The sequence below is a fragment of the Orycteropus afer genome, unplaced genomic scaffold, assembly GCF_000298275.1.
Source record: "Orycteropus afer afer isolate SDZICR_OR568_19922 unplaced genomic scaffold, OryAfe1.0 scaffold00072, whole genome shotgun sequence".
Classification (NCBI taxonomy): domain Eukaryota; kingdom Metazoa; phylum Chordata; class Mammalia; order Tubulidentata; family Orycteropodidae; genus Orycteropus; species Orycteropus afer.
This window is the reverse complement of record NW_006921659.1, coordinates 1,573,100-1,597,998: the sequence shown is the minus strand read 5'-3', so window position 1 is coordinate 1,597,998 and position 24,899 is coordinate 1,573,100. Positions and strand designations below refer to the sequence as shown.

At 39.4% G+C, this 24,899-nt stretch overlaps 1 protein-coding gene and 1 pseudogene across 1 annotated transcript; one reads left to right on the top strand and one right to left on the bottom strand.

Annotated features, from left to right (window-relative positions):
* Nucleotides 1-248: 248 nt before the first annotated feature.
* Nucleotides 249-24,687, top strand: AMD1 (adenosylmethionine decarboxylase 1). Its single transcript, XM_007940797.2, has 9 exons — nt 249-358; nt 18,345-18,431; nt 19,852-19,978; nt 20,755-20,857; nt 22,193-22,235; nt 22,341-22,485; nt 22,585-22,677; nt 22,762-22,917; nt 24,547-24,687. Exons 1-9 carry the CDS (start codon nt 249-251, stop codon nt 24,685-24,687), a joined length of 1,005 nt encoding a protein of 334 aa, XP_007938988.1.
* Nucleotides 9,725-10,229, bottom strand: LOC103196996 (annotated as a pseudogene).
* Nucleotides 24,688-24,899: the final 212 nt, after the last annotated feature.

Below are 24,899 nucleotides of genomic sequence, written 5' to 3'. Positions count from 1 at the left end.
TGAACTGTATCTGCCTCTATTTCCAACAGACTCACGTTCAACTTTCGCTCACAAAAAAAAAAAAAAAAAGCCGGGAAAATTTTATTAATCCTTTTTTTAAAAAAAGTTAATATAAAATTACAGGAAAAAAAAAAAAAGGAACCTGAACTTTAGTTAAAACAGCTGGAACAATCCGCAGCGGCGGCGGGAGAAAAGATTTAATTTAGTTGATTTTCTGTGGTTGTTGGTTGTTCGCTAGTCTCACGGTGATGGAAGCTGCACATTTTTTCGAAGGGACCGAGAAGCTGCTGGAGGTTTGGTTCTCCCGGCAGCAGCCCGACGCAAACCAGGGATCTGGGGATCTTCGCACCATTCCAAGGTCGGTGCTCGGGATTCTCCTCGCCGACAGATCCGGGTTTGGGGGCTGTCTTAGCCTGGGAGGCACCAGACATGGGAGGGGGCGGGGGCCGGGTTCGCGGAGCTTTCAGATGGAACCAGCTCCGCAGGCGCGGGTCGTTTTGGTGGCTGTGGAGGGGCGGGCGGGTTTTGGAGAGAGTGGCCGCGTTTATGTGGGGTTGGAGCTCCCACTCGCTGCCGTTTGCCCCGCCGGGCGCTGCCCCGGGGGGAGGGGAGGGGGCCGGCTCGGCCGCGTGCTCAGGTAACGTCCCCTGCGGGGCGGGAGGGGTGGCGGGCGGCGCCGCTCGTGGTGGTTGTGCGGCCCGCGCCTCCGACTTTTCCCTCCGGAGTTGGCGGGTTTAGGTCCCGGGTGGGGTTTGTGGGGGGCTGCGCGTTCCCCCCAGGCAGGTGGGGCTCGGCGGGCTTAGTCAGGCGCTAATTCGGGCGTGCCCGCCTCGGGGAATGGAGGCAGGAAGGGAGCGGATCTCCAGCCGGACTTGTTCTTCGCGCCGGCGCCGAGAGGAGGGGGCCCCTTCTGGCCTTGGACTGAGGGGCTGGCGGAACAGGCCTCCCGCTCGCGTCCCCGCTGGCAGCATGTGGCGCTCGGGCGACGGGGATTGGGCGGGAGCAGTCGTGTCGCAGTGGCTGGGCCCCACTGCCGCCTTAAACGTGCTCTGCACCAAAGCCTTTTTGGGGCGGTTGGGCGGACGACACGAGCCCTGCGGCGGCCCCGGGAGATGGCAGCGAGCCCGATGAGTGTTGTTCCCGAGTCTCCTGACCTTGGGTTGTGTAACCTGTTACCGAGTCGGCGGGATGCGGGAGAGCTGAGAGAGGCGCAAGGTGCAGTCGTTTTGCCTGTATTTACGCGACAGGCCCTATCTGACCCTGTACGTAATACCTTTAATACCTTAAGCTTGAGTAAAGGAGTCTGGGGCCGCATCGTCCAAACGCGCGGGTAGTCATGCAAGAGAGTGCCTGGGTCGATTGTGCAGAAAAGGTCTCTAGCAGTCTTCCTGGAAATCCAAACGCAAATAGAAACTACCGGTAATAACGAAAACGTGGGCCTTGTTCTCTGTGGCGCTCACACCCTTCGCCACCACATATCTTCCTAGGACCCTCCACCGCGTTCCCTCGGCTGCTTCGCGCGTGTGTGTGACGCTGCAGCCGAGGAACCGGCGTGGCCGCTTCATTGAGAAGCGGCGACCAATGAGCTCTTCTGGACCATACCGACAGCCTGGCCCGAGGGTGTGGGCCAATAGGAGTTGTAGGAATGTTAGCAGCTCTCGCCGCGGTCTCTTGACAAAAAGCAGCCCTGGAGGACACGTGCTGCCGGGACTTTAAGGCACGTTGGGCAACCCAGTTTCTAGCAGTGTTACCTTGAAGGATTCCATTGTAACTGAAAAAACGCAGTCATGTTAACTGTAATGGAACAGGTCTTATTTCTCAAGCTTTGGGCCAGGCTAAGTTCTAAGCATTTCACATGTAAATTATAGGAAGAGGTTACTTTTCTCCTAATAACTATAGGGAAGCTTGGTATTTCCTCTTTTACGCAAATGAGAAAACTCTGGTGTTGGTCATAGGCATATGGTAAAACTGTTGTGATCAGAATTTTTACCTAGAAAAAATTCGCAAGGAAGAACTATAAAAAGTAAGACGCTTTCGAAAATAACAAAATACTCTGGTTCTTTGAATCTTTGAAGCCCACTTTCTTTAGGAAGTGTGTTTTTTTTTTTTTTTCCTCCCAAGTTTTTGGGCAAAAATGCCACCAGCATTGACGCTTGGGCTTTTTCGGTTATTTTAAGTATATATTTAAGTATATATTTTTGGTTATTTTAAAGTATAATCTGATCTCTGAGTCAAGAAAGGCTTTAAACATGTTTGAGAACGACCTTTAATTTCGCATTTTTATCAGTTGAAATTTTTTCGGTGTGATTCTTAAAATGATGACAAATTAAATTTAGGAGAAGAATAAAATTACAGTTTTGTGGAGTTCGTGCCATTTTGTAGATGTTTAACGTTTAATTAACCACTACTATTGATCTTGAATCTACGTAAGTCCATTGGCAAGAATGTTTTTCAGTGACTGGGTTAGGGAAGGATGAACTGGTTAAGTTCACTATTAGGAGATAAAGTGCCTGGAAAATAGGAGGTGGTAGATATTTCCTGAAAAGGTGCTGGATAAAAAGCACGATTTTTTCATTTTTAAAGGTAAATTTAAATTTACTATTTTCCAGAATCATAATTTTTCAAGGATGGAGAGTCCTGGCCTTTGTGTGTGTGTGTGTGTGTGGGAGGAATGCAGCTCAAGGGAAAGTTGCTTTTTTTCACCCCGAGTGAGACTTATATCAGTGGTTTGAGAAGAGGAAATTATTAATGGAGCCTGGTCCATAAAGAGGTGGGGGCCGGGGCAGGGCCTCACAGACCTCATGGATGGATTGTTGTTGTTGTTGTGTGCTGTCAGGCCCCACTCATAGCGACCTCTCCTTGGGTTTCCGAGGCAGTATCACTACGGAAGTAGATTGCCCAACCTTTCTTCCGAGGAGTGGTTGGTGGATTTGAACCTCCAGCCTTCTGGTGAGCAGTCAAGTGCCTTAGGCACTATGCTACCAGAGCTCCTATGGATGGATTATCATCATCTAAAAGAGTAATTATAATGAAGTGGTTAAGTGCCTGGTCTGGAGGAGCCCTCTAGTTTTGAATTCAGACTTTAATAGCTTGTGTAGTCTGTTTTCTCATCTCCAAAATGGAGATGTTGTAGTGCCCTACCACGGGAGGTGGGTGTGAGGATTAAATAGGACTGTAAACCAAACTAGTTGCCTTCTGGTCAATCCTACAGGACAGAGTAGAACTACTCCATAGGGTTTCCAAGGCTGAATCTTTACAGCAGCAGACTGTTGTTATAAGTGTTACCTGACATTTTTATCTGTGGTTTTTTGCTTTATTAAGGATAAAGGATAAGATCTTTTCTTAGCACTTTCCTTCTACCACCACCACAACCAAGAGCTGGAGAAGAAAGTTTTTTTATCAGATGCTAATCTAAAAGACTAGATGTTAAAAGTTTGGTGGTGGATATTGATGATGGTTGAGCAACATGGTTGATGTGACTAGTGAATCTGTAAATGTGTTGTATAGGTATAACGATTTTTTAAAAGTCAAAAATTGGAAGACAATAGATTAAATGTGCCCTGAAAGTTTGCAGAAAGTACCACGGACTGCTAAAAGAACTAACAGATCTGTCCTGGAGTAAGTACACCCAAAATGCTCCTTGGAAGCGAGAATGGCCAGACTTCATCTCACCTGTTTTGGTCATGTTGTAAGAAAGGACCATTCCCTGGAGAAGGATGTCATGCTTGGTAGGGTGGAGGGTCTCCGAAAGAGGGAGAGGCCTTCAACGAGATGGATTGACACGGTGGCTGCGATGATGGGCTCAAGTATAGCAGAGATCATGCAGCTGTCGAGGGGCGGTGTTTCGTTCTGCTGTGCATGGGGTCGCTACAGTCGGAAACGACTTGATGTCACCTAACAACAACAACAACAGAAGTTTGATCTAGAAAGTTATTTTTATTGGAGGAGAAGAGATAGGGTAACTGGAGAGTTTCAGATTGCTTTAATGCATTCATCCTTCTACAGGATAGTCTTCATAGCTTTATTTGATAATTAAAAAAGCTTAGAGGCTAGAAAGTTTTTGCTTGTCTTAATATCACAACATATAATCTAGTCCTTTTAAATATGAATGGCATTTCTAAAGTACTCTCAGTAAAATGGTCTTAAATCATCTGTATCCAGTATAACATAGTGATGTTTACTTAGAATTCAAATTGTAGTTTTTAAATAAATGAGTAAAATAAACCCAGAAAAATTAAAAAGGCTGATATATAGATAGGGGGCCAGCAATATTTAATGTTATAAAAAAAACCCTAAACATTCTTAAAAAGCTATGTGATTTAGATTTTAATGGTTTTACTGAAATTTTTTTTTAATGTAAATTGCATGTGTCTTAGTTACAAAGATGAAAAAATAAGACTGGGGTTTGTAAAGTAACAGGGTCTGCAGGTAATTTTTAAAAATGGAACAATTCTGCTCTTGTACATTGGGTGCCATGAGTCGGAATTGACTCGACAGCAGCTAACAGCCTCACGTTTAAAATCACCAGTGGAGAAGTATCTTAATTTATTCATAAACTTTATTTTGTGCATGCTGAAGTAAGTAGACTTTTGTTTAGAAGATCAAGATTTAATTACTGCTGAGTTTTTGTTAATACAGTGGTTAAGTATATGAACCTGCCATCTTGCTGAAAACAATTTAAAATGTTTTTGGGGAATTATTGCAATGCATTTTGCACTGACTTTTCTTCCTTGGTAATTTATGGGAAAGTTGCAGTAGTAGTACAGAGAACTCTTGTTTATCCTTCACTCTTAATTCACATTGGCTTTATCTGTGTTTTCCAGTTTATATTCCTCCCAGCAGTGTGTGAGAGTTCCTGTTGGTCAGCAACACTTGATATTGTTAGTCCTTTTTTAGCCATTCTGTTAGAGAGGTAGTAATGTCCCATTGTGGTTTTAATTTTTCATTTCTCTGGTGTCTAAGGATGTTGAGTACCCTTTGATAGAAGGAGCTTGATGATGCAGTGGTAAAGCACTTGGCTGCTAACCCAAAGGTCCATGGTTTAAACCCACCAGCTACTCTGCAGAAGAAAGATACAGCAGTCTACTTCTGCAAAGGTTTACAGTCTTGAAAGCCTTATCGTGCAGTTCTACTCTCTTACAGGGTCACTGTAGGCAACCTGTGGTAGTAAGAACAGAAATTTAATTGTAGACCCCTTTGATAGACTTGTTCCCTACTTAGCTATCCTCCTGTGTGATATGCTTAGGATGTGCTTATTTGACAACATCTTGGTATTGCCAATGATTTTTCAAGCAGAAATCTAATGGGAATCCAGAGAAAGGGAAGCTTTTGATCAGCTTTTGTCTTAGGGCCTTTCCTTATTTTGAGGAATTACTGTTATCTGTGGGTAGGGAGATGAGGCATATTTTCTTGTTTTATAATGAGAATACAGCCAGATCCCTTGGAGACTTGGTTAGGGTCTGCAGTTCCCTGGATCTTGTGAACTATGAAAATGAAGTACACATTGCTCAACAAATAGACTGAAATTTGTGATTAGCCCCCGGGTTTGGAACCATGGTTGCTAGGGACATGAAGCTTAATTGGTGTAACATAATACACAAAAGCATTGTTCTGAAGCGTACTTGGGTGAATAGTGACTAGGGTCTTAAAAGCTTGGGAGTGGCCATCTTAGAAAACATCTGAGAAATTAAACTTGAGGCCCAGATGGTTTCACTGGAATTTCCTATCTAACATTCAATCAAGTAAGAATTCATTCCAATTTTTTTCACACATCTTCCAGAAAATAGAGCAGGAACACACTTTCCAACTAACTTTGAAGTTAGTATAATTTTGATACCACTACCTGACAAAATTTGAAGGCACTGGAATGTTCCTTACACTGCTACTGGGGTGTAAAATAGTACTACTTTGGGAAACAGTATGGCAGCTTCCAGTAAGTAATTTCATCTATGACTGGTGAATTGCTTTGATATTGATTGAATACCAATCTAGGCAGTTGGCATATGTGTTTGATTTGCTCTTAGAAACCAAAGGATAGTTTTGGTTGTTGGTAGTCAGATTTCCCCTAAGTATGAAGCAGTTTGCAAGTGTACTAAATCAACTTAGAGCATTTCTTACGTGCCTCAAGAACCTTTGTACAATAACAAAGATGAACTGTTGAGTTTGGAGAATTTGGAAAGGTTACTGAAATGATTTTAGAGAAAAGCTTCTATCATTGGGTACAAAAATCAAAAAATGTTTATTTAGATTTGCAGAGGCCTACAATTCATTATGCCCTCTATCAGTATGAAGATGCTTTTAAAAGAAAGTGCCAGAAATTGGAAGTAGTGTGGGATTTAGTGAAGAATTTGTGCTATAAAAATTATTTCAAAGAATTTTAAACCAAGAGGGGAAAAAAAAAACAAAAACAGGGACATTTTCAGTAGGGCAGTATTCAATAGAGTTTAAGGTAATCTGCAAAAGAAAAAAAAGTATGAAAATTTTTATAATGCAACAGTTTATCTTCTGAATACAAATATTTTGAACTTTTTGACCAAGTATAACAGACATGAATTAATTAATTATATATACAGCTGGACATTTTCATAAACTGATAATGTAAGTAGCTTTCAAATTAAGGCACCAGAAGCCCCGCTATACTGCCTTCCATTCACTGTCTTACCTCTCTCTCCAGCAGAGCTAGCTACTATTATGACTTTTACCACATAAGTTAGTTTTTACCTGTTCTTAAACCTTACGTAACGTAGAATCATTTAGTATGCATTCTGTAAGGCTTTTGAGATCTCTGGTTAAAGTGGTTAAAGGCATCTGCTGCTAAATATGAAAGGTCAGTGGTTCGAACCCATTAGTGGCTCTGGGGAGAAAGGAATGGTAATCTCCTGTAAAGAGCCTTGGAAACCCTGTGGGACAGTTCTACTCAGTTCTGTGGGGTCATTATGAGTTGGAATAGACTTGACAGCACATAACAATGTAAGACGTCACCATTATTTATGTTTGCTATATTTTAGTGTCAATGTACCATAGTTATCTACTCTACTGTCAGTGGGTATTTGAGTAGTTTTCAGTTTGGAGCAAATACAAGTAATGCTGCTATAAATACTATTTTATGTCTGTTAGTGAGCAAAGTGTGTTCATTTCTGTTAGATAAACACCAAGGAGCGGAGGTGTTAAGGCATAGAATATGGATAAGTCCAGGTTGAAATGTTGCCAGATTTCCCAATGTGTAAACCAATTTGCAAGTCTCACGCAGGGTTTGAGATTTCCAATTGTTCCTTTTAGCCATTGTTCTGGGTATATAGTGGTATGGTTTTTGTTTCATTTTGTTTTCTGATGGCTAATGGAGTTGTATTTTTTTTTCATACACTGACTATATGGATATCCTCTTGTAAAGTGTTGGCTCAAATTTATTTGCCTGTTTTTCTTTAGGATTGGCTGCCTTTTTCTTTTCATTTGGTAGGAGTTTTTTTTTTTTGTATATATTATAGCTTAAATTCACTATCAAATATATACATTATAAATACCTTACTGCTACTTAATATATGGCTTTCTTTTTCATCCCGTTACTTGTATCTTTGTGAGCAGTTCATAATTAAAATGAAGTCCAGTATATTAATATTCTTTTAATGATTAACAGTTTTGCCCATCCTAAGGTCATGAAGATGGCTGTGCTCCCCCTTTCTAAAAATTTTGTTTCGTCTTTCATATTTCCATCTGCAGTCCATCTGGAATTTGTGTCTGGTGTGAGGGAATAGAATATACTTTAAACAACTGTTGGCTAATCTTTCCAAGCTTTAACTCCAAGTCAGCTTTGGAACTCACTTCCTGAATGTTCAGGTTTTCTATTGATCAATTCTCATTTAGTTTAATGCACCTTGAGTGTTAATTTGAACAGATTAAGTAGTGAAAATTTTTCATTAATTTTTCAAGGGAGAGAAAGGTCAAAGAACACTGGTGAAGCAATATGTTGGAGAAAAGAACATTCAGCAACAGTTATATCCAGATGGATAAAGGAGCTCATGATCTGTACAGATCTGTACAGACTCCTAAAACATTTATTTCATACAGTATTCAAGTGGACATGTTAAAGGTGGGCTGTTTCTGAGGATTAACTTTGTTTTCTACTGGTTGTTGAGGATTCAAAAGGATGTTGAAAAACCAGTAACCATGTATGAAAATGTCTTAGGGTTGCTGGATTAAAATACTGTTCCAAACATTCATTTTGTAAGAAGTGGCAGCTTTGGGGCGGCAGGGATGGGGGAAGAAATCTGCTAGAAAATACTAAAAATAAATAAATAAATTATGAGAAAGGAAAGCTATTTTTACAGTTACATGAAAACTAGACTCTAATGCTGAGAATGAAATTGAAGACTGGCAGATGCACTGTTGTTACTCTGCTTCACTCATTTTATAAGCTAGAAAATAATCTTCATTAGAAGATACTAACTTTCCCAGAATTCATGCCATATTTGACTACATCTTTGCACAGTATTGTGGTCATTTATATTGAAGGAATCTATAACCCATTGCCAAAAAACCTTCTAGTGTAAGTGTTTTGAAGTAGAAAAGCTTCCCATTGAAAAATTACATTTCTCGTTACATTTTTCACTGATTTTCCAAAAAGATTTGAACTGCTGTCTCTGAACCACCATTTTTTAGTACACGATTAAAGTAATAATCAAATGAGAGTAGCAGTAACTACATGTATTGTTGTTGATATGTGCCGTCTAGTCGGACCCAAGTCATAGCGACCCTTCTTTGGGTTTCCGAGGCAGGATCATTATGGAAGTAGACTGCCCCATCTTCCTTCTGAGGAGTGGCTGGTGGGTTTGAACCGCCAGCCTTCTGGTTAGCAGTCAAGTGCCTTAGCCACTATGCTACCAGAGCTCCTCCAGCTCCATGTATGGGTTAATAATTTAAATTTTGGGTAAAAATTGGACTTAGAAAAACAACCCTGCCATTATAATGGAAGTTTTGCAGCGTTCAGGTTGTTTTCTTTGAGCAAAGGAGCTATGTCTGGATACCTGAATTGAATCTTAATTTTCTGGTCAACTTAGGTTTTGACCCAAAGTCTACTATTATGGGTAATGTATAAAGGCCTGAATATAATATGATAATACATAATTATTATATAGATAACTATATATAGATAATAATTACAGTCTGAAATAGGTAAGTCAGGATGTGAAGTAAGGACAGAGTGTTGAGGGAAGCTTGAATCTGCCTTTAAATAGTTGAGTGACTTTGGATAAGTTACTTGATGACTCTAAAACCAGAGGTTTTTATTTACTCTAAGGAAGTAATCCAATAGAGTAATTGCATCACCTGGAAGCCTACTAAAATAATGCAAATTTTCAGGCACCACTTTAAGATTTTATCAGGAGCACTGGCTCTTATTGGGTTGATTCTTATTGATTGCCATTGAGTGGACCAGTTCATGGCACAACAGGATGTTCTTAATTGCTAGCAAGTTGATTCCAACTCATGGTGACCTCACAAGGGCAGAGTAGAACTATTCCCTAAGGTTGTGGCTTTAGAAGCAGATTGCCAGGCCTGCCGTCCTAGGCATAAATGTGTGCTTAACCCTTTGTGCCACACAGGGACCTTCAGCCTCATTAGGAAAACAAATGTGGCTGTCGTCAACAGTCTGCTCTTAAGGTAAAGTACCTACTGTATAAGTTAAATTTTTAAGAGTTCAGCTTTTTATTCAACATGTTACAAAAGGGGGTTAGTCAGAAAGACCAAAACCCATGTCGTCGTCAAATTCTTCAGATTCTTTGTTTGCTTCCACTTTCTTCTCTTCAGCTGGGGCAGTGGTGGAGGAGGGGGCAGGCCCTCCCATTGGTGCAGCATCTGCTGCTAGAGCAGGCCACCAGCTCCTACTTTGCAGATGTTGTTGTTATCTGCCATCGAGTTGGACCCGACTCATAGCGACCCCTCCTTGGGTTTCTGAGGCAGTATCACTACAGAAGTAGATTGCCGCCATCTTCCTTCCGAGGAGTGGCTGGTGGGTGCATTAGGTGCTATGCTACCAGAGCTTCTACTTTGCGGATAAGGCTCCCAATATTGATTGATGTTGGCCAGGGCCTTGGCAAACAAGCCAGGACAGAAGGTTCAATATTGATACCCACTGCCTTAATGAGGGCATCGATCTTATCCTCCTTGACAGTTACCTCATCATCAAGTAGCATAAGGGCCAAGTAGATGCAGGCAAGCTCAGAAATGGAGGCCATGGTACAGTGCTGGGCTGGTGGCTGCTGGGCACAGTGCTGGTCACCGGATGAAGCGAGGGCCTCATCTCATCACAGCCTTAGCTTCCTTGGAAGAGTCGACCACCTTAGCACAGCTGAGGAAAAGGCAACACTATTGAATTATTAAATAATTCTTTATTGTGGGAAACTAACTGCTCCATTCATTGCACAGTATTTAGCAGCATCCCTGGTCTCTGCACACTCCATGCCAGCAGCATTGTCATAACCAGTTGTGGTAACAGAAACTGCCTGCAGATATTGCCAAATACCTCCAGGGAGGCAAAATCATCCTGGGCTTGAGAACCACTGAGTTAGATCAATGAGAAGATAACGTTTAAGTTCAGGAAAATAATTCAAGTCAGGAAATAATTTGGTTTGTGAATTTCTTTGTTTTTTAAGCATCAAATAATTATTGTTGTTGTTATGTGCCCTTGAGTTGAACCCGACTCATAGTGAACCCTCCTTGGGTTTCCCAGGAAACTGCAGAAGTAGATTGCCCAACCTTCCTTCCGAGGAGTGGCTGGTGGGACCTCCCAGCCTTCTGGTTAGCAGTCACAAGTGCTGTAGGCACTATGCTACCAGAGCTCCTAAATAATTGTTTAATATTTTACAACAGTATTTCCTAGTTATTAAACCAGTATCTTGTGGTGCTGTAATATGAACACATCCTCAAAATAGTCATCTCTTTTTGCTTTTGGGGTATTTTTGTTGTTGTTGTTTTGTGTTTTTTTTTTGTTGTTGTTGTTTTGTTTTTTTAATAAAAACAGAAAGGATTTCCAAATAGGATAATTCTGTAAAGCACTTTGTAGTACAGTCTCAGTATAGAGTGTTAGGGAACAAAATACAGAACACCTGATGTGGCATAATATCTAATTCAACTGTATAAAGCATTTTGCCTTTTTCATCATTAATTTTGACAGAAATCAAGGCACTCAACCTTTCCTCTAAAACAAGAGTCAAACTTTTTCTGTGAAGAGCCAGGGAGTAAATACTTTAGATTTTGCAAGGCTTACAGTATGTGCTGCAGTTATGTGGCTCTGCCCTTAGAAGGAAAAAACAACCATAGACAACGTGTAAATGAAAGGGCGTGGGCCTATTTTGATAAAGCTTTATTTACAAAAGCAGGCTGTGTCTCCCCCCACCTCCCAAACTTTTAGGAGAGAAATATAACTTGTGCTGAAGTTTTTGGCTCTTAAGAGAATTTCTCACCTTTCTTTCTTAGGTACATACTACGGCATTGTATTGATTTCTCCTGTAGTTTGTTTCATTCTCTTTCTTACCTTTTTTTGCTCCTTGATTTCTTTTTTTCTTGATTTAGCCTAGCAGCTCTCATAAGGTAAACACAGTTGATAGAACATTCAGTAATGTTTGTCTTAGGATGTTTAAAGCTTTTGCTTCCTTTTATGCTATGACTTTGGGAGCTCTGGCGTAGTACCTAAGGCATTTGACTGCTAAACAGAAGGCTAGTGGTTCAAACCCACCAGCCACTCCTTGGAAAGGAAAATTGGGCAATCTACTTGTGTAGTGATACTGCCTCAGAAACCCAAGGAGGGATCACTATGAGTTTAATGTGACACAGCAGTGAGTTTGGTGTTTGTGGTGGTGGTGGGAGAACTGCTTGAGGGTTTCCATCAGGTGGGGAGGGATTAGCCTTCAGATTTATTAATATGAGTGGTGAATAAGTACTAGAAAATACTGGTTTCAGTCAAGATGGAGTAGGCATATGTCATTCTAACTAAATGTAACTAAGACTGCATGGAGCAGCTGTTTGAAGATTGAAAAGAAAGTGTTAGGTAGATTGGAGAGGGAAACCAGAACTTTAAAATAACGCCCAACCAGCAGTGAATTTCCTGTTTATTTTTTCCTCTAGTATCTCCTACCTTGGTTTCAGAGGCAGCCAGAAACTAGGCACAGATAGAAAAAGCTCCTCCAGAAGAAGCCCTCTATTTCTGAGTCAGAGAGAGTGGGGGAAATCCCCCTTTTTTTCTGTTTTGCTTTGCTTTTATTCCTGTTCTGTCTTGCCTCAGTGCATAGAGAGAGTAGTTCAGTGGCAGAGTGGTGATCAGGTAGGTGCGTAAAACTCCATGGGGGAGTTTGACCAGAGGAACTGTGGTACCAAGAGCGAAGAGCATCAGGGGAAAACCGTTAGCTCTGTTTTCCTCTCTGTTCTCTCCCCACTTAACCCCAAAGGGAGACACAAATTATGGAATGGATCACCTCCCCAGGCCGTTCTGGCCACTGGGTAGCACGTAAGAGGAACTGAACTGAATAGCATGAGAAAAGTTTTGATAAGTGAACCATATCCCACAGAAGTTAGGTTGCAACTTGAATTGGATCTGAACTTGAAAGCTGCTAAACAATTTTAAAAATACGACCAAAATGTCCAGGATACAATCCTGAATTACGTGACATACAAATAATTGGAAAAACTTAAGATTTCTCAAAGGAAAGATAATTAACTGGCACCAATCTTGAGATAATGTAATGTCACTGAATTATATATGTAGAAATTACTGGTGAATGTTTTATTGTGTATATTTTCACCCCAATTAAAAAGGTAAGCATTTCAAATAAATGGAGAGTTAAAATTTTTCTGCAAAGAAATAGATTGCAAACATACACAAAAAATAAATGGAAATTTAAGAACTAAAAGTAAAATAATAACTGATATTAAAAAAATCACTGGACTGCAGTAAAATTATGATGGAAAAAGTAAGTGAATTCAAAGATATATCTGTAGAAATTACCAAATCTGAAGACCAGAGGAAAAAAAAGAATGAGAGGAATTGAGCATCCTCAGGGACCAGTAGGAAAATACCGTAAGGTTTAACATTCATATTTGTTGTTGTTATGTGCCGTCGAGTCGGACCTGACTCATTGCGACCTCTCCTTGAGTTTCCGAGGCAGTATCACTACGGAAGTAGATTGCCCCATCTTCCTTCCGAGAAATGGCTGGTGGGTTTGAACGCCAGCCTTCTGGTTAGCAGTCAAGTGCCTTAGGCACTACGCTACCAGAGCTCCTAATTTATGGCCTAAATAGACTGTCAGGTATAACCCAAAATGCCAGAACAGCTAAAGATAAACTAGGTGGATGGGACCTTCGAAAAAATAAAGTTTTATGTGTTTCAAAAGAGTAAAAGGAGGACCTACAGATTGGGAAAGAAAAAAATTGGACAACGAACATACCTGACAAGGGACTTAACTCTAAAATTTATAGAATACTCCAATACCTCAACAACATAAAGCTTAAAAATCCTGTTGAAAAATGGGCAGAAGACATGGATAGACACTTCACCAAAGAGGATATTCAGGCAGCCAGCAAATACATAAAGAAATATTTATGATCATTACCTGTTACAGAGATGCAAGTCAGAACAACAGTGAGATACCACCTCACCCCAGCATTAAGGCAAAGCTCAACAAGACAGTAATAATAAGTCCTGGCCAGGATGTGGAGAGATTGAGACTCTCAAACACTGCTGATGGGACTGTAAAATGATACAATTGCTGTGTAAAGCAGTAAGGCAATTCCTTAAAAAACTGGAATTAGAAGTACCATCTGACCCAGCAATCCCATTACTGGCTACGTGTCCTGAATTGAGAGCCAAAACAGGAATAGATATATGTACACTCATGTTCATCACAGCATTATTCACAAGTGCAAAAAGATGGAAACAGCCTAGGTGCCCATCAACAGAAAAATGGATAACCAAACTATGGTACATACACCCAATGGAATACTATGCAACACTAAAGTATAATGGAGAATCTGCAAAACACCACATAACATGGATGAACTTGGAGGACATTATGCTGAGTGAAATAAGTCAATCACAGAAGGACAAATATAGTATTAGTTCATTATTGTAAAACGTCAAGTAAAGGTTCATATATAGAAGGAAAAGTTCTTTGTTGGTTACTAGGGGTGGGTGGGAAAGGGAGGGAACACTGCAAAAAAAAAGGAAAAAAATGCATTGATGACCTTCCCCCAAGGAAAAAAAAATTCTTATCAGTGGTTTCCCAGAAGTAGCAGAGAGAGTGTTGTAGAAAAAAATATTAGAGGCATTATTCCATGTCTAGAGTCGTCATTATAGCGACTGGGTTCTATAAGAAAACTAAATTAGTTGGCAGTGAAATAATGAGTAAGCTGAATTTTTGTGGAATTAGATTGAGATGGCATTTCAGGTGCAACATATAATGTATACGCCCATAGTCAGTAATAGAATTCATTCTGTGAAATGAATCTGTAAGTTTGGCTTTTCAAGGACTCGCCCTTTAAATACACAAACTATTATGACAAATAACTAAAAACAGACTATTTGTTTAACAGTAATTTTGGATTTTATTTTGTTATAAAGTGGGCTGGGCAGTGGGGACAGAAACAGTGGTGAGTTTGGAGTGACTAAAGGGATTGATACGAATACAAAATAACCAAAAAATATTTTTGAAAGTTGCATGAGCTTTGCATAATTGTACTGTCTCTCTCACTCTCACACTCATACTGCCATCAAGTCGATTGCCACTCATAGCAACCCCTCCTTGGGTGTCTCTATGGAAGTAGATTGCCTAGTCTTCCTTCTGAGGAGTGGCTGATGGGTTTGAACCGCCAGCCTTCTGTTTAGCAGTCAAGTGTCTTGGGCACTATGCCACCAGAGCTCCCACTCTTGAAAGTGACCTGGTTTTGAGTGATCAAGCTTTTGGTGACCGTGTGTGTGTGAGAGAAAGAGAGAGATAGGTGAACAATTCATACACAGATTGTTCTGTGACGTTGGTTATAATCCCTGGCATGTGCAGCACTTTCATCATTTCTACCCTGCCTGTCCCCTTTCAAGGAGCTCTGATGGCTCTGTGGTTAAAGCATTGGCTGCTAATGAAAAGATCCAGTGGTATGAACCCACCAGTCCCTCTGCAGGAGAAAGATGAGGCTGTCTGTTTCCATAAAGATTTATAGCCTTGGAAACCCTATGGAGTCATTCTACTCTGTTCTGTAGGGTTGCTGTGAGTCAGAATTAACTCCATGGAAGTAGGTTTTGGTGGATATACCCGTTTCCATCCATCCAGTTTCCCTGCCCCTCCTTAGTCTTATCTGTTGACCCATTGATCTTGATAGGATTGTTTAAGGCAGCACATTCCTCATTGTTTATTTTATAGCCCAATCTATTATTGGGCTGAAAGGTGACCTTTGGGAGTGCCTTTAGTTCCAGGTTAAAAGGGTTATTTTAGGGCAGTAATCTCAGGGTTTCCTGTGGTTGCATCCAGTCCATTAAGTCTGGTATCTTATGAATTTGAGTTTTCAACAATTTTCTCCCGTTGTAATCGGGACCTTTATTGGAACCTGTAATGTGTTCCTGGCCACAGTAGTGGTAGGTAGTTGGGCACCATCTGGTTTTTCTGATCTAGGAGAGGGTGTGGTTCATGTGGGCCATTAGTCCTCTGGACTAATTACTTTCTTGAGTCTTTGGTTTCCTTTACTCTCTCCTTTGTTCCAAACAAGAGGAGATAAATAGTTGTATCTTAGATGACTGCTTACAAGTGAAGAGAGTAACACAATATATAGTTCTGAAATGAGGGACACCAGGTAGGGTCAGTATACTGAAAACAGAGTAAGTGAATGCTTATCTACTAAGTAAGTATGAACTCCCAAAGTCTTCACTCATTCGTCCCCCAAAAGTCTTAATGCTTTCCCTTGGCAAGATTGGAGTATTCTCTGACCAGCCAAGAAAAAACTAAAAAAGTACCAACATGAAGAAGTCCTCAGTGAAACAGCCCAGCCTGGAGTGTCCCATAGTGAGTCCCATGGTTAATAAGTTCTACCCATGTACTTCTGATCAGCTAATTTTTTGAGAATGCTTCTTGACTTTTAGGCACTTCAGGTATGGTAATTAGCTGCCAGTTGATAGCAGGAAAGAATTACTTCTTTTTTGTATTTCTTTGTTAATTATGTGGTTGTTCTTCATAAGTTAAGGATATTGATTACCCTTTTGTTGTTGCAAATATTTTTCTAGTTTATGCTTTTGTTTCTTGTCTTGTTGATGGTCTTTGCTTACAGTGAATTGCCTTTTATCCCATGTCCTGTATTGAAAAGCTTAAAATGATTGTACTGTACCAGATGTATTTTTTTTTTTTTTTAAGCTAAAGTAGTGCAAGAGATCTTTATACATAAGTCTTTAGTACATACTTTTTAAGATAAATGTATAAAAGAAGGAAGATTTCCAAGTGAAAGGTTATGGGTGATGTTTAGCTTTTGTTTTTTTGATTTTTAAGAAATAACACTCAAAATACAAAGATTACATCTAAGTTTAATAGGAGAGAGCCATCTTCCCAATGAAGAGAGAGAGAACTGCCCTTAAAATTTTTCTTTTTTTCTTGATTTTTATTGTGATTTGGGTGAAAGTTTACAGAGCAAATTCACTTTCCATACAGCAGTTCACATACACTTTGTCTCATGGCATTGACTGCAATTTCCCACAATGCAACATCTCTCCTCCCACCTCCTCCCCATGGTTACCTCTTCCCTGTGTCCTTCCCTTCTGTGCTCCCACTCCCACCCCCCCCCCCCCGCTGTCTCCCTGTGCATACATAGCCCTTCTATTCTCCCATGATTGATCTCCCCAGGGAGTATATCTGCCTAATGTAAATGTTCAGTTCATATGTCTGTCTTATGTTTGGCTGGAAGCCCCAGAAGAGTGGGTTCAATTCCAGACCTGAAGGGCAGCTAGGGGGCATAGTCTTGGGGATTCCACCAGGCTCTGTAAGACCAGCAAACCTGGTCCTTTATTTTTAGATGATTTTGAGTTTTGGTCCACATTGTTCTCCTTTTCTATCCAGGATCTCCTACATAGATCCCCCTTAGAGTGGTTGTCAATGGTAACTGGGCACTATCTAGTTCTTCAGGTCTCATAGTTATATAGGCTGAGGATCACATGGTGTACTAGTCCCTTGGACTGATTGTTTCCATGCCTCTTTGGTTTTCTTCATTTTTCTTTGCTCTGGATGAGGAGAGACCCATTGTTGTATCTAGATGGCCGCTTGCAAGGTTTTAAGATCCCAGTCACTACTCACCAAAGTAGGATGTGGAATATGATGTTTTTGTGTAGTATGTTATGCCAATTGAGCTTGATGTCCCCTGCAACCATGGTTCCAAGCGCACAAGTCCAACTGCTCGCTCCCTCTGGGTAGCTGGCTATGGCCAAGAGGTGACTACAGCCTTGTCGTCCCTTGTCAGCTGACTGTATACCTGGAAATTCTTACAGAACATACAAATACGCTTGTAGAGACATTGCCTTCCAACCCCCTATACATAGTCATGGGCACACTTCCCCCTGCGTAGACATAGCTAGTTGTTCAGCCCATCCATCCATCATCTACCCACCATATATCAGTATTTGCCTTCACTGACAATGCAGTGCTATGTGTGCATAAGGGTTTATCTTTGTTGGTCTGTACCTCCCATGCACCTCTCTTTGTGTTCCTCTTTCTCAATGCCACCCTGCTGGTCACTCACATTTGGTACATTGCCCTTCCCTTCACCCAACTCAATACTTGTCTCTACCTATCTAGCAGTATTCCTTCACCTTAAAAATTTTTGATGGACTGTTTTTCCAGACATATGAGTGCACATAGAGCAAGTTTTGAAGGGCTGCATAGTACTTTATTATATACAGCATTGTCAAACTGTCTTCTACAGTGTTTGTACTGCTCTGTACTCCCAGAAACCACATGAGAGTACCAGATAATTCACTCAATACTCGTGAAAAAAATTACATTTTTAAAAAGTTCACTTCTTAGACAAGATGATACAAAGTATAATTTCCTTTTTTCCAGTTTGGTTTTTAAATTTTTGTTTGTATATGTATGTATATAGAGTAAAATTTACCTTTGTGTGTGGAGGGGGTAGAAAAGTCTATAGGTACACTGTTACCACCAAAACAGTATGCTCCATAGTCAAAAGAGAAACTGGAACAATAGAAAGAATGTGCCAACAAATATATGTGGTCTTAATTATTGGACACTTTTTACACATGAGAGTTTTGCAATTCTTATGACAGTAGACAAGTGCTATTGTGGATCATTTATTTATTTATTTTTAAATAATAGATCCGAATGGGATATACTTTTGAAGGATGTGCAATGTTCAATCATAAGTGTGACAAAAACTGACAAGCAGGAAGCTTATGTACTCAGGTAAGTGTCTAACTAATTTCAGAATGAATCATACTTTATATATGGGATATGAAATTATTCCTCTCAATCTTAGTTCTGTAATCATTTTTACCTTGTTTTAGAATGCATTATATAAAATGTTTACTATAGATGTCCCTAGGCAGTAGATTCTGAAGCCTTACCAAATAACTATTCAAACTGAATTGTTATCTTTGCCTCCCTTTAGTTGGAAGAACTACCTGTAAAGAGGGTACATGGCATTGTACTTCTTGTCTGCTATATGTCAGGGGCAAGTCCTTGCTTTTTATCACATGCTTCTCAGAATGTCTGACAAAGTGAAAATTAAAATGAGCCTCACCATACGAAAAGGGTTGCTATATTGGTATACAAATGAAGAGACCCATTCCATCTTTTTATGGTGCAAAGTTTATCCATTCAGTAAATACTTTTGAATACTTACAGTGTACACGCCTACCCTTCATTCATAGACAGGGTTAGGTTCCGACCAGGTCATTATGCGAAAATTGGCATTGTGTAAAAATGGAGGGTAACCACATCATTTTACCAAATGGAAGATGAGTGCATCATTTCATAACTGCCAAACCATTAAGAATCATGGCCTGGTCAAGTTGATGTATACATTACAGTCAGGGTTGCCCTCAGCTACCCCCTCAGCATTCATGACTGCCAGATGTGCATCGATAATGGGCAAAATAGATAGTAGATTTTTTTTTTTACTATTGTTGTAAATATAAAATATCTGACAAGGAGATAGCCAGTAAGTAAAGAGTAGGTGTATCATTGTGGGCTCTGCACCTGTTGCATTGAACAAGTGCATATGGTTCCTGTTCTTCAGTAAGCTTGTATACAGATGTTTATCACATCTTTACTTTGTGCCGGGTGCTGGAAATAGAATGGTAAGTAAAACATCTCTTTCCTTGTGGAGCTTATTATCTACTGCAGGATATAATCAGATGATGATAAAAATGCATGTGAGTGAATGGTTTAAAATGAGGTAGTAAAGTATGAATTTCTTAAATAATGTTAGGGATGTACCAGTGCCAGTTTGTTAGGCTATTGTATATAATCAGGCATTTGAAATTTTTTATATCCAAATTTTTAGGTGAATACATAGCCTTCTCAGAATGGCATAGAAAGATCTTCTGGCATCCTCAGAAGCTGTTGTCTTAGAATACTGATGAATGCTTGGTCACTTGTGAGGAAGAAAGTTTAATTCAAAGCCTTTTTCTGCAGAGCTCAGGAACCTTGATTGATGGTTGTATAGTAGATGGATAAAGAATACTGTACCCCAGAGTATTTGCGTCCTTGAGATTCTAACATTCTAGCCCAAAATCACATTGCAGTGATTCTCCTGTAATAGATTAATTGCACCCATAGTGGTGCATAAACATTTTAACATCATAGCTTTTTCCACTTGCAGTGAGAGTAGCATGTTTGTCTCCAAGAGACGTTTCATTTTGAAGACATGTGGTACCACCCTCTTGCTGAAAGCACTGGTTCCCCTGTTGAAGCTTGCTAGGGATTACAGTGGGTTTGACTCAATTCAAGTAAGTAATTTTAAAACTTTAATCCTTTTAATGGGTTTGAATGTTGGGGTAGTTATCTTGTGATATGCGTAGTAATGTATATTTCACTCGTTTAGCTATAGTGTTTAATGATGTGGTCGGATAGTAATGCCACAGGAAAAAGAACTGTCAGTGCTCAGCCTGTTGCTTAGCCTAAAAGACTTGTTCTTGTTGTTAGCTTCTGATGCTTGTAAGAAATCTAAACCACTATGTTGTGCACATTTGGTTCAGTGACCATGCTTGAAACTTAAGAAATTATGTGTCCTTTCTTTTGGCTTAAATGCATTTAAAAGTCCAGGTTAGAAACTGCCGCTCTAAGAATGAATTATTTTTATGAGTAAGAGGAGCATTTTTCAGTTTCTAGGAATTCATTACATTGAAACTTCTGTATTCTTACTTCTCTGTTGACGCTGTTCACAGCTTGTAAAAGAAGAAATCTATTGTTGTTTGTATTGGTCTGAAGCCTTGCCCTTCCAGTTTGGCATAGTGGCCCTCTTTTTTTGCTTGTTTGTTTGCTTGTTTCCCAAGAAGAGATCGTAGTATTCATTAATGTGCTAAAGAAAAAAATACGTATTTCTTCTGTATCCCAGAATAATACAACATAGCAGTATTATAAATGTACATTAATGTAAGACTTTGCTAGGATCTTTGACATGGGTACCTTATATTTTGTAGAGGAAGAGTTTTTAAAATTTCAGTGATATATGTGTGCAGAAAATAGATGATTGGTTATACCTTAAGTTATCTGTCTTTTTTAGAGCTTCTTTTATTCTCGTAAGAATTTCATGAAGCCTTCTCACCAAGGGTACCCACACCGGAATTTCCAGGAAGAAATAGAGTTTCTTAATGCAATTTTCCCAAGTAAGTTTAAATAAGTGGAATTGTAACCTGCTTTTTTCCTAAAGTTACAGGGTAAAGGATCAGGAAAGCCAGAGCTGATGTTATAACCTTTTAAAAGTAATACATGACATAGTGGAAAGGTGGAATAGTGATAAGTAAACCTTCCTTTCAACCTCAGTCCCCTAATTAGTTTTATTGTCCAGCGATTGCTGCTAATCAATTTCTTTTATATAATTTACTTGTATTTGATCAATACAATAGTGATCTCTTTCAGAAGGAAGATAAATATATCTCTAGTTGAATCCCAAATTTTATTTTGTGTGCATACATATATATGCATGCTTCTAAAAATAAACACGAATGCAAAGTTAGTGTTGTTGAAGATAATAGAGTAAGAAAATCTAAGATTTATCACCTGCCACCTGTGGTTTTTTCACGTAGCTGAAGAAGAGTTCTTTTTGAGCTAGCTAGTTACTCTGATCTATGTCTAACGCACTATTTCTGAACATACACATCATGTATCCTTTGATTTAAAAAGGGGAGGCTGTGCTGCTTTCTTTGAGAAAAATGGCCAGTGGCTTTAAAGACCTTTGGGTTAAGAAACTCTAGGTCCAGGCATTCTATACAGGAACTGTGCTGGCTTACTAAAGATCAGCAAGGTATAATCATAGTGCTATTTGGCAAAGATTTCTTCCTCCATTTACAAAGTTTAATTGTAGCCACCTCTTCCCCCTTTCTTTTTAAATACCTGAGCTTCAAGGTTAGGAAACAAAAGACTAAACACCCTTATTTCCTAGATGAGTCAGAAAACATGTGGTGATTTAATAAGTTGGGTTTTTAAAAAAAAGAATTCTGATTTCTATCTCATTCTTCATAACTTAATGACTTGTAATACAAAACTTTAAATAGTAGGCTATACAAGAGGGTCATAATCATTTAGTGTAAATAATGTGCCAAATGTTGATTTTTATTGTGTTGAGTGTTGAAACGGTGTTTGAACAAAGTATTGGATATAAAATGATCCATGTTTATTTGGGAAAGTAGGTAAATGAGTGACCATATATCAGGGGCTTTACAGGATGATTAGTTTTCTCAACAGCATTTACACAGAGGCCTGTTGACTGAAATGTATCTCTAAATGACAGCCAGCCAATAAATTATTTTTTTCAAAGGGGGCTTGGGGGAAATCTTTCTCTGTGAATTCAGATTTTAATATTCTGTTAAAATGTCTCTTCAACAATGGTATTTCTGATAGGTGACAAATAGAATATCATCCTGCTTACTGGAAGGGTTGTAATAAGCCATCTTGTTAAAATAGGTCTGTTAGATTTATTTTACATTCTTTTCCCTCAACAGATGGAGCAGCATATTGTATGGGACGTATGAATTCTGACTGTTGGTATGTTTGACATAATTTTATGGACTTTATGTTGTTGCTTTATATAAGATTTATTTTAAACTGACAGTTGTTTTAGAAATGACAACTATTTTTACTTTTCTGTAGGTACTTATATACTCTGGATTTCCCAGAGAGTCGGGTAATTAGTCAGCCAGATCAAACCCTGGAAATTCTGATGAGTGAGCTTGACCCAGCAGTTATGGACCAGTTCTACATGAAAGATGGTGTTACTGCAAAGGATGTCACTCGTGTAAGCATCTAAGATCTTTCTGTGTGAGCAGTAAATTTTTAGGGGGGTGGGTAACACATTGATTTATTTTTTAATTCAATCTTTTGCCTTTTTTCCTAGGAGAGTGGAATTCGTGACCTGATACCAGGTTCTGTCATTGATGCCACACTCTTCAATCCTTGTGGGTATTCAATGAATGGAATGAAATCGGATGTAAGTATTTGTATCTTGCTTGGATAATTATTTATATATTTAAATGTACCTTTTGGACTATTAACACAAAACTCTTTCTCTAAGGGAACTTATTGGACTATTCATATCACTCCAGAACCAGAATTTTCTTATGTTAGCTTTGAAACAAACTTAAGTCAGACCTCCTATGATGACCTGATCAGGAAAGTTGTGGAAGTCTTCAAGCCAGGAAAATTTGTGACCACCCTGTTTGTAAATCAGGTAATTTGCTTTATTGACAATAAAATCTGTTCTAAAATATATTCTAGATAGCACACATAATTAACTCAGATACCAGAGGTACCACTAGTTGAGGTTACTAATGATGAGGTGTATATCTAAGTGTAAACAGATTTACATCAGACCTTGTTTTATATGTACCCCAAGTGCATGCTAGGCTCCTCTTGTCCTGCTTTCCCTGTAGATGGGCCCAGATGTCCTATCTATCCAGGCCCTGGAGAAAAGTACTATTTCATTAGGATAAAAGTCAAAGAGAGATGGCAAAAATTTAAAATAAAAATGTTGTCAAGAATGTGGGGCAATTGGAACCATTACCCATTGCTCATGTGAATGCATGTAGGCAATATGGAAAACAGTGCTGTTTTCCTCAAAAATCTAAAGATAGACCCAGCAATTCTAGTGCTAGATATATATACAAGAGCTTGGAAGCAGAGACTCAAAAAGGGGTTTGCACAGACTATTTTCACAGTAACCCAAAGGTGGGAACCACCTAAATGCACATCACAAAATGTGATACAAACATAATGAGATACTGCTCCTACAGTATGAGAAATGAAGCTTTGATACATGTTACAGTATGGATTGAGATGGAAGACATTAGACTGAGTGAAATAACCAATCACAATAGGACAGATATTGTAGGACTTACATAAATTATAATAAAAAGCAAATGTATAGAGGACAAAGATTAGTGGTTACCAGAGATGATGGGGACAGGGGAAAAGAAGGGTTAATTAATGGTGATGGAAAAATTGCATTGATTAAGGGTAAGGTTGTACAAGTCATTATTGTACTTGCTGTCAGTAAGTTGTAACACCTATAAAAAGTTGAATTGGCAAAAGTTGTATTATTGGTATATGTACAACCACCACCAAAAAAGGAATAGCTTCTGAGGCTGTTCTATGTACAGTACCACCAAATCCTTCATGGGATTTTATTTTCTGGGTTTGATGGGATATCCCTATTTATTTATTTATCCTTCCGTTCGTTGCATAGTGCCTGGGGTATTAAAGGCATCCAAGGCACAGCAATTGGTCTCTGTTCACCTGGAACAACAGAAGATGGAGAGTCAGAAATTAGGAGGAAGCACAGAATGGGTAGCTAATTGCCTTTGTGAACAACTGCCTCCTTTGCCATGAGACTAGAACTCTGTGGTCCTTGGTTACCATTACTCAATATTTTGATCTAAGATTCTATCAGCAGAATTCTGATCAAATGGAAGAAAATGCCAACAGAATTTCAAATCCTCATAGACTCCAGACTCCCTTTAAAGTTACTCTCTTTTAAGAACTATATCAGATAAAATTGACAACAGCAGCTCCAAAGATTAGATAGGAACTTCAAGGGGTAGTGAATATATGTCAGTGGGGGAGGAGCAACTCAAAAGGATAGTGAGAATGGTTGCATAACTTGATTGTAATCAGTGTCACTAGATAGTATGCATAGTGACTGTTGAATTGTTGGTGTACCTTTTGCTGTTTATGTTCTCAAAACTAACAAAATTAATTTTTTTAAAAAATATGGAAGTCTTAAATCTATTGCATGATTATTTTATTTGAAAGAGCTTAAACAGATTGGAAGCACTAATGATTGTTTAAATTTTTTCCCCAGAGTTCTAAATGTCGCACAGTGCTTTCTTCGCCCCAGAAGATTGAAGGTTTTAAACGTCTTGATTGCCAGAGTGCTATGTTCAATGATTACAACTTTGTTTTTACCAGTTTTGCTAAGAAGCAGCAACAGCAGCAGAGTTGATTACGAGAAATGAAGAAAAAACGCAAAAAGAGAACACACATAGAAGGAGGTGGTGGCTGCTTTCTAGATATTGATATCGGGGGCCACGCTTTCCATAACCACCACCTTGTAGTTGCAGAAAGCTCTAGATGTAATCATAGTGTAATCATTTTGAATTGTATGCATTATTATATCAAGGAGTTAGATATCTTGCATGAATGCTCTCTTCTGTG

Coding starts and splice junctions, on each gene's coding strand:
- AMD1 (XM_007940797.2), top strand. CDS start 249: ATGGAAGCTGCACATTTTTTCGAAGGGACCGAGAAGCTGCTGGAGGTT. Junction 359..18,344: donor GATCTTCGCACCATTCCAAG/GTCGGTGCTCGG, acceptor TTTAAATAATAG/ATCCGAATGGGATATACTTT. Junction 22,678..22,761: donor TGAATGGAATGAAATCGGAT/GTAAGTATTTGT, acceptor TCTTTCTCTAAG/GGAACTTATTGGACTATTCA.